Source organism: Phascolarctos cinereus, unplaced genomic scaffold (assembly GCF_003287225.1).
Source record: "Phascolarctos cinereus isolate Bilbo 61053 unplaced genomic scaffold, phaCin_HiC Scaffold_4;HRSCAF=312, whole genome shotgun sequence".
Classification (NCBI taxonomy): domain Eukaryota; kingdom Metazoa; phylum Chordata; class Mammalia; order Diprotodontia; family Phascolarctidae; genus Phascolarctos; species Phascolarctos cinereus.
Window position 1 is genome coordinate 352,683,354 of NW_027555847.1, and position 12,501 is coordinate 352,695,854.

Sequence of the window (12,501 nt, forward strand, 5' to 3'; positions counted from 1 at the left end):
GGAATCTACCTGGCTGGAGCCCGAAGCACATTTAATTCTTATAAAAGATCACTCACTAGGTTTCTGCAGCCCTTGGGGAGGAAAATGTTCACCCAGGCTTTAAGCTGTGAGGCCCTCTATGGGAAACATGAATTTCTGCAAATAAACAACTTCCTTATTGAACTTATATTTTGTGTATTATAGTAGGCTGTAAAGGTTACAAAAAAGAATAAGAAGCAGTGCTTGCCTCTAGGAATTTACGGTCTACTTGGAGAGATAGAATATGCACATACATAACAGTTCAAAACAGTACATGATTAAGGGGCTACCACGAACAATATTAGCAGCAGTCTAAGAGATTAGAGAATCGTTGCTTTGTTTTACTGTATCATCCATGTTATAATTTGCTACCTACCCATTTCTGAGAGATGGTATGAGCATTAATGTCTTCAGTGCTCTATGACAGTGAGGCACATGATACCCAGTAGAAAAATGCATTATTCCCAGCTACCCTCCATTAGTATTATACTTATGCTTTTCTTTCAGCAAGAGTCTTTAACTTGGGGCAGCTAGGTGGTGCAGTGGATAGAGCACCGGCCCTGAAGTCAGGAGGACCTGAGTTCAAATCCGGCCTCAGACCAAACACTTGACAGTTACTAGCTGTGTGACCCTGGGCAAGTCACTTAACCCCAATTGCCTAAAAGCAAAAAAAAATAAAAATTAAAATAAAATAAAAAGAGTCCTTAACTTAAGAGTCTAAGGACCAGGGTTTGAGTCATAACTCTTCCACTAACTACCTGTATGCCCTTGGGGCCAGTCACTTCATCTCTTTGGAACTCAGTTCCCTCATTTGTAAAAATAAAGGATAAAGACCAAGGAAAAAGCAGTATCACTTCTGTCTAACAGCCTAGAATTTAATTTATGGTAATCAAATTGCTAAATGCCATAATTCTAGTTCTTCAAGAGAATCTCAATCATAAGAGTTAGAAGAGACCTAAAGTAAAAATCCCTTCTCTCATCATGCCTGGAAAGTTACTATCCAACCTTTGTTTTAAGATTGTAAGTAAGGAAGAATCGGCTAATGAGTAGAAGTCATTCCTTCCATCCAGCCTAAGTTTACCTCTGTACCTTCTACCACATTGTCCCAAGATTCTGCTAAGAAAAACAAGTTGAACTCTTCTTCCACTTGACTTGAATAAAGCTCTCATAGAAAGTTACTTCACCTCTCAGCTGATTTCTATACCTATAAGATGTACTGTAAGTGGAAAGAGTGCTAGATTCAAAGTTAAAAAACAGGTTCAAATCCTGTTCTTGGTACTTTCTAACAGTGTGACTATAGGAGTCACCAGCACCAAATCAATTGTTCTGCCCTCAAAAATCAAGCAAAACTAGTCAATTCCCTCTTCTCTGTGATAGCCATTTAAGTACTTCCAGAGAGCTATCATATCCCCCAAAGCATTTTCTTCTTCAGGTTAAATATCCCACATTCCTCTTCAATTCAACACCTTGGATATGCTTACTACTGTCCTTCCTAAAATGTGTTGCTCAGAATAGAACATAATATTCCAGATGGCCGTATGACCAGAATAAAATGGATAACTGCAGATCCTTCTTGGTCCTAGACACTATGCCTCTCATGACAGCCAAAGTTTAATGAATTCTTCTTCTCTTTTTTTTTTTTTAATTTTTTTTGGAGGCAACTAGGAACTTGCCCAGGGTCACAGAGCTAGTAAATGTCTGAGGCTGGATTTGAACCCAGGTCCTCCTGACTCCAGGGCCTATGTTTTGTATATAAAGCTTCAGCCTGTCTTTCCAGATTTATAGCCCATTGCTCCTCTCCTCTACAGGCTTTTAGCCTATGACCCTTTCGCTCCAGGGCTCTATCTACTGTGCCCCATTTTAATGAATCCTCAAAGCATATTATCACACCATTGTCTTAATATTGAGTCCACTAAAACCTCCAAATGCCATTCAAACCAGCTGCTTTCTAACAAGGCCTCCCCTGACTTGTAGTTGTGAAATTTATCTTTTTAAACCAAAGTGTAAGTTTTTACATTTATTTCCTTTAATTATGTCTTTTTTGACTCAGCCTAGTGTTCAAGTCTTTCAAGATCTGAGGACTCTGTCATTTAATGCGTTAGCTATCCCTCTGATCTTTATTCCATATTCAAATTTTATGGCTAAGTTATCACTGCCTTTATCCAAGTTATTTATAAAAGTGTCAATAACCAGAATCTAAGTTCAGCTCCCCAGAGCATTCAGCTGGATTCCTTCCAAATTGACATTGAATGATGACCACTCTTTAAGTGTAGTCATTCTGTATCCACGTAAACGTACTGTGCCCCGACAGTCCACCTTGTCCACGAGAACTGCATGAAGAAGAGACAATTCTAACCCTGCATCTTTGTCTCTTTTTCTTTCTCTTTTTTGTTTGTTGGGTTTTTTTTTGGGCTAGGCAATGGGGTTAAGTGACTTGCCCAGGGTCACACAGCTAGTAAGTGTTATGTGTCTGAGGCTGGATTTGAACTCAGGTCCTCCTGAATCCAGGGCCAGTGCTCTATCCACTGTGCCATCTAGCTGCCCTCTTTGTCACTTTTTCTTTACTGATATAATACCTACCTTAGTTCAGACCCTATTTTCAAGGTAACATTGTTTCTTTCCAGTGGCCTCCCTACTTCCAGCGTCTCCTCTCTCCAATGCATCATCCCATCCAGCTACCAAATTGATATTCCTAAAGCCCAGATCTGACTATGTTACTCCCCTACCTAAAAAGCTTCCATAGCACCAGGAATGGTGGTTTGTGCCTATAATCCCAGCTACCAAAGAAGTGGAAGACTGGAGAATCTCTTGAACTTGGGAGGTCTGAGCTGCAGTGGGCCATGCAGATCAGTGGTCAGCATCAATGTGGTGAGCCCCCAAGTGGAGGGAGCTACCAGATGCCTAAGGCTGGGTGAACTGGTCCAGTCAGAAACAGAGCAGGTCCAAGAGCCTGTGCTGATCAGTCACGGGATATGGCCCTCAAAGAGCCCCTGTGCTTCCAGCCTGGGTAAGGAGATCCCATTGGTTTCCACTGGATAGGGAGATCCAATCTTTAAAAGGAGGAAGAAGCTTCCTTCTATTCCTTCTAGAATAAAATACAAATAACTACGTTTTGTATATAAAGCTTCAGCCTATCTTTCCAGACTTACAGGCCATTACTCATCTCCATGCATTCTTCAGGCTCTAGCCAAACTGGCCTTGTCCATTAATCCATTGTTCCCCATAAGCAATATTCCATTTCCTCCTGCCTTTGAAGCTTTGCAGGGACTCTTTTCCCATTGTTGCTCCTGAGGCCTAGAATACTCTCTCTTCTCACCTCTACCTTTGCACACTCTGGCTCCCTCCTATATGAAGCCTTTTCTGATCCCCTCTATCCTTCCCAGTTGTGTTCCCTTCCACCTCCAAAACTGTTTTATTTAGACTTATCCAAGTTGTTTCCTCCAACAGAATGTAAGCCCTGAGAGGACAAGGAATGTTTCATTTTTATCTTTCTACTTCCAGCCCCTCATACAAAATGGGAATATAACAGATGTTCATTGAATTGAATCTATATACCAGTCTAGGCCTTTTAAAGAGATAAGTTAAAAAATCTGGGATTTTTTTTTTTTGGTGGTAAATTTCCTGTATGAGATCTCTTTACAAGGTAGGCAAACTGTAACCTATTATGTTTTAGTTAAGTCCTAAGAAGTTGCCTGAGGAATATAAAGGTGACTAAGTTGCATAGGGCACACAGCTAGGATTCGAAGCAGTATTTGAACCCAGATCTTCCTGATTCCAACCCAACACCCCATGATGCTAGATTGCCTCTGCTTAAAGGTAACTTTTTTTAAGTGCCTATTCCTATCCCTTGGTTTAAATTTTAAATGAAATATTGAAATCCAAAGAGACCTTACACCAGGCATTCTAATCCTTTTTATGTCTAAATCATTTTTGTTTCACCCCTTTGATATGCTGTGAAAACTATGGAGCCCTTCTCAGAATCCTGTGTTGTTGCCTTCATTCATAATTAAAGGAAGTATTAAATTTCAGTTAAAATTTAGTGAAACAGAGGTGTCATTTTTTTCCCTATCCATTTTCAGAAATGTGGAGTTCATTTTCCTTTATATCTGCCCCTGATTTTTAGTCCTACTTTCTGCCCTGGTGACTAAAGCTTTGTCAAACTTTGGTAGTTTCTTCTTTGCTTCTTCACCTTTTGCTAGGTGCTCCCCATCTTCTCGTAGCTGTCTGACAGGGCTGAACCTATGCAGCAACATCTCAGGGGATGATCATGTCCTTTGTGGGTCCCCACCATGCTAGTGGGACCAGGTGGCTGAAACTGCAGTTTCTGAGAGAGATAGGAGAGGAAGTGGCATCACCAGCTAATGACTTGGAGAAAAAAAAAAAAAAAGAGGAAAGAAATCTATCACCACACGTTAGCAGCATCCCCTTACATACCCTATTGTCAAGGAAACACAAATAGGACCAGGTCCACTGATGCCCTCAGTTCCTCCATCAGGCATGCCCCCGAGTCTGGATGTGGTCCATTGTGGTTGATCCACGACCTTTTCAGTGCTAATCATCTTAATTAATTTCCTTTGGCATGTGAGACAGATTCAAATCTACTTTCTCCCATTACTTTTTTTTTCCATGGGGAAAAGATAAAAGACAGTGAGAGCTCCCCCAAGTATGAAACTGATCAGTGTCAAAAAAGAAACTTATTTTTGAAGAAACTTAAAGTTTTTAGACTTTAGCTGCTTCCGCCCTATGTGTGATCTTGTCTCATGTGGTCAGTTGAAGTAATTTTGTCCTTGTTTCTTGGGACTAAATTCAGAAAAGGATAAAAATTTAACCTGTCTTTACCATGATCCTGTCATGAAATGGTCCCTTGGAATTGCTTGTGAACTCTGGTTTTCTACTGTAAAATGTTTACTCACTTTCTGGAGGAGATGAACTAAGAGCCCATGTAATTGGTCAATTTCCAGAACGTTTTGAAAGGAAGGCTTGTGGCTTACCACAAATTAGCACTTTATGTGACACTATAAGTATACATATTTTTAGATTTATTAACACAAGATTGTGAAATATTTTGCTTCTTCTTAGGACATTCATGATAAAGAATGAAATTTTCTATAAAACACAGTTGTGAAACCTCACCACCTGGCCTAGCTTTTTTGTGCTGGCTAAAGAGTCTTCCATATAGTATTTTATTTGCCAAGTCAGAGTGCAGCTCATTCGAATTCAACTCATCCAATATTGGTTACTTCTAGGTAAATGCTTCCCCCCCCCCAGTCTATTAAGGAATAAAGAGTAACTCATTACTCAAGTGATTCTGAAAGCACAAGTTAGTGTGTTTGGTATAAGAAAACAAAAAAACATCATCCCTCGAACCAAAGTGCAGTGCATGCTATTATCTTCACATGAAAACGAAACACTGCTTACCTATAGAAGGCATTCTAGGTAAGATATGGGCACACAGGGGTCCGGTCTGTCTTTTAGTGCTATCTCAGCCTTCTGTTTAAATAAGGACTTCTTCCATGTGGATTGCTAAAATCAAAAAGATATTCTGAAATCTGGAGGTGCTGCCTGGACTTTCAGAGGAGTATCAAAAAATCTTTTTTTGGTGATGATTCTTTTCCTGGAAGCTCTTACAGCCGTGGTAAGGTTACACAAGGGAATAGGTTCTCTATTATTCTCTTCTGTTTACTTCACATGAATAAAAATCTCTGGGCAAAGAATATGAATAAGGAACCAGAAGAACTAACTTTCATTTTCCTAGAAAAGAGGGTAAAATCTAATCTCCATGTTTGTCTACAAGGCAATGACTGAGGATAGTTTGGTAATGAGGTGCTAGCATCTGAACTGGTGGAAATGAGAAGATTCATCATTTTAGATAATCCTGGAAGAGAAACTTACAAGTAATTTGGGATGAAAATACCTTTTTAAAAAAAAAAATCTGAACACTTGAATTAAAAAAAAAAAAAGCTGGTGGTGAGATCTTTTAGATGGTGAAATATGTCCTCATAAGAATAAATGGAAACCTTATCTTCAAAGGCTATTAAAACTAAACAGGGCCCTAGAGACTGGAATATTGATTTAGGCTTACAGTGAAATGAGGACAAGTCCTAATACTGAAGATCTTTTCTCATTTTGCCTGCCTGTAAGCATACCATTAGGCAGAAATCCAATTGTTATCATTACAACTGTCAGTTATCTGGCTGGAGTATTTTTTTCTATTGAACTTATACAATAATTGAAGCACTTAGAAAAGAGAAGTTCATAGTAATAAATAGTTGTAAACTTTCTTTTTATTGATGTGTGGTTAGCATATTCAATTTTCCTCTTGCAAGTTGTACCTGCTTTACTGTCTCTTCCAAAAGTCCTCCATAGAAATCCAATCCCCTGCCCTACCTTTCTAGCTCTCTTCAGTGCTTAAGAAGTCTTAGGGGTAGTGATCAGACTTGTGTATTCACTGGGATAGGGCCCCCTTTTCTTCTAGGAACTTCTACTACTATTGTAGGGTGCTACCTTCTCTGCAACTTACAGTCTTAAAGAATTGCCCAGACAATGAGAGGCTGTGACTCTCACCCTGATTTATCCAGCTAGTAAATGTCTCCAAGGCAGTACGTGAACATGTCTTCGAGGCAACTTCATTATATATTGATCTTGAAGCTTTTTTTAAAAAATTTATGGAATTAAACAAGCATTTCCATGACATAGTATAATAAAGATGATTGCACATGAAACTGCAAATCTACTATGTACAACTTGCTATTCCTTTTAAATATATAATAGTATAAATGTATGTAATAAATAATGTAATGTAAATTTTTTCTTTTTTTTTCCTTTTTTCACCACTTTTCCCCTCCCCTGCCCTAGAGATGGCTACTCTTAGACACAAATAGGCTTATGTATATATATACACACACACATTATGTATGTATATATGTGTCTGTTTATAAGTAAAATTATTCTATACATACTTCTATTTATCAGTTCTTTCTTTGGATGCAAATAGTAATTTCTTCATATGTCCTTTACAATTAATTTGGGTATTTATAAGACTTATTCCCTCAAAGTCATTCTTAAAACAATATTACTGTTTCTGTGTGAACTTGAAGCTTAAAAAGAAAAACGTACTCCACAATATAAAGTGATTGCACTGAAGTAAGAGAGCAAAATCAAACATAATATGGAGAGGAAATGCAAGTGCTGAAAGATCTAGTTTAAAATCTTCTCTTGAAAACCTGCCTTTAGCTACTGAGTCATAAACTGGAGTTCCCTACAAATCTTTGTGGGTTTTTTTTGAAGTTTTTATTGATATTTTTTCTGTTTCTTACATTTTATATCACCATAGTATCCCATGTATTCTTTCCCCTCCCTCTCCCAGAGAGCCATCCCATGTGACAAATGGTATATTTTTTAGAGAGCAAAAAAGTCAGCACAACTGTCCGATACATTGAAAAAGTCCAAAAACGTGCCACATTTAACACCTATGGCTCTCCCGTCTCCTTGAAAGGGTAGATTGAAGGTGTCTTCTCATATCCCTTCGTTGGCATCTTGTTTGTTCTTTATAATTTTATTACATTTACTTTTGATTTTTAATGTGTCGTCTTTGCGTCTTCTTAACTGTGTTCTTTTCAACACATACTTATTAAGCACCTAACATGTTCTGTAAGACTTTTGAAGGTGTTTTTGTGCCCCCCTCAAACTTGTTGCTAAAACTTTTAAGTATTTAGATTCTTAAAAACAAGGACCATAAGGATTTGAGTAGGGATAGGGACTGGACCAATGATGTCATGGCTCCCAGGTGAAGAAGATTCTAGTCCTGAGCACCACAGACTAGCTGGTTCACCTTCTAACCTTTGTGAATAGCCACTTCTTCTACCATAAAATAAGATATGAGCTAGGCCAGGGGCAGGGAACCTGTGGCCTCCAGGCCACATGTCTAAATCCAAACTTCACAGAACAAATTTCCTTAATAAAAGGATTTGTTCTGTAAAACTTGGATCAGTCAAAAGGCCTCACCCAAGGACCTAGAAGGCCACATGTGGCTTCAAAGCTACAGGTTCCCTACTCCTGAAAGCAATCCATAAGGTCCCTTTTAGGTTTGTGACTCTGATAATGAACAAATGATTCCATATACTTATTCGGTGGCTTTAAGAATAGCATAGTTGGGGTTTTTTCCTATTTTTTAACCCTTCCTGGCAGCATAACATTTTATTGGAAATCTTCACACTGTTTTATAGTAGGTCTGAGGTAGTTTACCAGTTTGGATTTTTCACCACCCACCCCTTGCCATTTTAGCATAAGGAAGGGGTGGAATGCAAGTGAGCAGAAAATAACAGATACTTACTAGTTGTGTTAAACTGGGCAAGACATGATCTCTGTCTAATTCGGTTTTCTCATCTATAAAATGTGAATAATAATAGAACTTCTTTCACAGGGTCATTGTGAGAATAAAATGATATGTATGATATTTGGAAAGCATTTTGCAAACTAAAAGTGCTTACCTAAAAGTACATGAATGCTAATTGTTATTAGTCTTATTTATTAGAACTAGGATCATTTCTTAATACTCAATCTGATGCCTTTGAGCCCTACCATTAGTCTTTCTGTTTAAGAGGGATGGGTAGGTAGTGGCAAAGGAAAAGAGAAAGAGGGAAATGAGAGTGGGAATGGTGTTTGAATCTACTCAGAAGTTGGAGGGTGGAAAGCAGAATCAAAGCGGCAAAAAAAAAAAAAGACTTCCTTTCTCCTTCTCTTTCTCTTTCTCTTCTTCTTCTTATATACTTCCTTCCCAACAAAAGATAATCACTCTCCCTGTCTACTGCCCAATCTTCCTCGTGCCATTTCCCTTTCTTTTCTTCCCTCAAGCTTCTGAGTTGTTAATGGCAATGTTTATAATGTTCAGTTTAATTTAAAAAGCACATATGGAGAGCCTATTATGTGACATGAAATGTGCAAAGATAAAAATGAAAATTATCCCTGACTTCAGGAAACTTATAGTCTGTTAGAGATATTACCTAGCACTATAGCATAAGCACGAAAAAGTGTAAACTTATCAATGGTGTAGAAAGTCTGAGAAGATAATGAGGAGAAAGGCATTGTTACTTCCACATAAGCAGAAAATTGAACACCTGCTCATGTAATCTCTGGGCTTGTCCCAATCCTAAAAGCAAACAAATATCTTTTTGCCTGTCAAGATCTCCTTTCATTTTGTCCACATATAAGTTATGAAAATTGTGAGCCAGAGATATAAAGTTCCATGTTCACACACACACACAAAATAAAACTTTTATAAAAAGGTTTTAGCCCCTCCAATAGCCTCTGAAATCTGTCTACTACCAAACAGAATAACCACTGAAGTGCATAGGAATAAAAAGAGACATTTCAGAAATAAGAAAACTCTTACCAACTTGAGAGATTTAATATGACAGTTGTATGAAATATGTCTATACATGTATATGCATATACATATATATGTATATAGTTGGACTGCCAAAAAGGATATTTTCATTTCAAAACTGTTTTCACTTGCAAAATATAGAAGAATCAACTTGCCAAAGTTGTTACATTAAAACAAAAAGGTGAGTAAAGAAAGGCCAAGTTAAAGAAATGCCAAAGGTAGCTTTTTAAGGGGAAGAAGGGGAATTAGAGGAAGGACAAAGGTAAGATTTAAGTAAAAGGTTTAGTTTAAGGTACTAAAAAAGCAACAAAAAGCATTTCCCCCTCCCCCTCCAAAAAACCCATCCTTCTTATAACTTCTTTTGCCATACAGGAAGATAAATGTTACAACACCTCGCCGGCCAATCAGCAGCATTATAAGCCTCAAACCAGGAAACCCTTGAGAGTACAGTAAAGCATAGTACAAATGATACTTCTCGATTTCAGCTAGTTTTTGTTCCCTATGCTTGTAGGATGGAAAAGCAGATGTGAAGTCTCTCATGGCGAAGTTTAACACTGGGGGCAACCTGACAGAGGAGGTCTTGGTTGGCAGTCGACCCTTCAAAGCAGGAGGACATCCTACCCCTTCAGGAATACAAGCAAGGAAAAGTGTATTCACGCATCAAGGAAATGACAGCCCACCTCCAGGGCCCAACAATTTATCAAAGTTTGGGACTCCAAGGCCTCCTTTGGGAGTAAAGCCTTCATTTGAAGAGAAAACTGACAAGGATCCCAAACCCCCATATCTGAAACCTACTGGAGCAGGTCAGAGATTTGGGACTCCAGCAAGTTCAGCTAACAGGGACCTGGAGGGAAAATCAGGATTTCCGAAACCTGTAGGTCTCAAACCTTTTGACCAGACAAAGGAAGAGTGCAAGCCTGTGTTCCTAAGGCCCTCTGGGAGCAAACCATTGCTTCATGCTGTCAACCAAGAGAATGACCCAAAAGTTCCTGGCCAAAAGCCTGTTTTCAATGCCCCAGCTCAAGAAAATGAAGCTAAACCAGTGTTTCCAAAGTTGGCTGGAGCTAAAGGAAAATTCATCACCCCTTCTCAAGACCATGATCCCAAGCCCCCTTACTCCAAACCAGCAGTTGGACAGAAACCAACTCCCAATGCAGATACCTCCCATGATGACCAGAGCCCCAACAAGAGCACATTTCCGCAGAAGGGGCCTGCGTCTGTCCCTCTCTCCAAGCCCAAAATCAGCCCTCTTAAACCAATGAGGGAAGATACAGAAAATAAAGACCATGGGACAGACCCCCCAAATATGCCTTTCCCTGGTGTGACTCTGAAACCTGTTACCAGCAGAAGTACACCAGGCTCAACCCTAAGCCTTCCCAAAAAAGCTGAAGAGAAAAAGGAAGAAAGGAAGATAGATGCAGCTAAGAACGTATTTATGAATAAAATGAATCAGGATGACCCTGGCTCAGGTGCAACTCCACCCAAGTTCCCAAAGCCACCTTCCAAGCTGATGGTGGGAGGGCCTTGGAACCAAAGTCAAGAGAAGGAAAAGGGAGATAAGAATTCTACCACCCCTAAGCAGAAGCCCTTGCCTGCGCTGTTTACCCTGGGTCCAGCCCCACAGAAACCCAGCAGACCACCTACTGTTGACCTGGCAAGATTCCGAAAGGCCAGTCCTGCAAACAGTGAGTTGTTCTGTCATTTGCTCCTTGGCTTGTTTCTTGCCATAGTAGAAGACATTTTAAACTCTAAAAAGATTTCTGACAACCCCAATCCTTTATGAATGTTATTTATTGGTGCACAGTAGTAGAGTGTCTCTGATGTTGTTTTCCTTGAGGACTGGAGAACTAAGAAGATGGTGGAGGTTTGGGGGTAATTCTGTCACTGAAAAGTGCTCTGCTTAGCTAACTCGGGGGTGGGGGAGGGTTGGAGCTTTCATTTGTTAGAATGAGAAGCTTCACTGGTGAATAGTAACTTTATTTCATCAGCTGAATGTTTTTACTTCTGTTAAAAAGGAATATGGTCTCATTCCCCATTATCTCAGAGGAGGTACCTCAGAGGAGATACCAAATGCATTTGATTTCTTGTGAGCAAGACAACGTTTTCCAAATTTCCAAGTATTTATTTGGCCCCCTTCATGAGATGAAGCAGAGCCTGCTGTCTGTATGACATCACTTTGTGCTGTGTGAGCTGGCTGATTTATGTCCATAGATATTAAAGGTTTATAGACTCTGATGACTTAATAAAGAAGCATTTAGTTAGGAGAATAAGCCTGGCCAAGTTCACTTTGTTCTCATTTTGACTACTTTAATTTTGCTACCAAATAATTTCCAATAATTCTAAAGATATATATGTATTATGTATATACATTCAATATATGTCAATTTCCATTTCAATTGAGCTAAAATAGTACTGCTCCTATAGCTAAGAGAAAAATCTCACCATAGTTCTGTGATGTTCAGTTTGGATAATTCATATCATATAGTTGTTCTTTGCAAGAAAAGAAAAGGATATTAATAAGGAAATTCAGAAATACCATGCTGTTATACTACAAATCCAAAGCTTTATTTACCCACAGTCTATTTGTTAGTTTATTTTATTTTATGGAATAAAACAAGCGTTTCCATAACATAGCACAATAAAAAAAAAGATGATTGTACACAAAACTGCAAATCCACATATTATTAGTAATAACGAAGAGAAACAACTTGGTGTGATGGATAGAGGACCAATCTTGGAGTCAGGAAGACATCTTGGTCAAGTCCTGCCCTGGACATAGAATAGCTGTATAACAATGGACAAATCACTTAATTTCTTGGTGTCCCAGGCAACTCTCAAAAACCATAATTTATCAAAGAGTTTACTGGTCTATATCGGTGGTAAGAATTTCTATTCTGGGAATTCTTCATAATAATGAAATTGTTAACCTAGACCAAAATAGTAATATTAATAATTCATAGATTTTATATATTGTTTTAAGTTTTTGAAACTGCATTCTTTACAATACTTGGAAGTTTCACACACACACACACACACACACACACACACACACACACACACACACCCTTATTCTTCTTTTACACATGGGTAAATGAAAG

At 38.7% G+C, this 12,501-nt stretch overlaps 1 protein-coding gene across 7 annotated transcripts in view; it reads left to right on the top strand.

Annotated features, from left to right (window-relative positions):
* The window catches only part of FYB1 (FYN binding protein 1), a 202,804-nt gene that overhangs the window by 72,197 nt on the left and 118,106 nt on the right, over window positions 1–12,501 (top strand). For all 7 annotated transcript variants that reach the window (XM_078153208.1, XM_078153207.1, XM_078153206.1 and 4 more), the window contains exon 2: window positions 9,915–11,088. In XM_078153208.1, coding sequence (XP_078009334.1) covers window positions 9,915–11,088 — 1,174 coding nt within the window. The remainder of the gene's footprint in view (window positions 1–9,914; window positions 11,089–12,501) is intronic.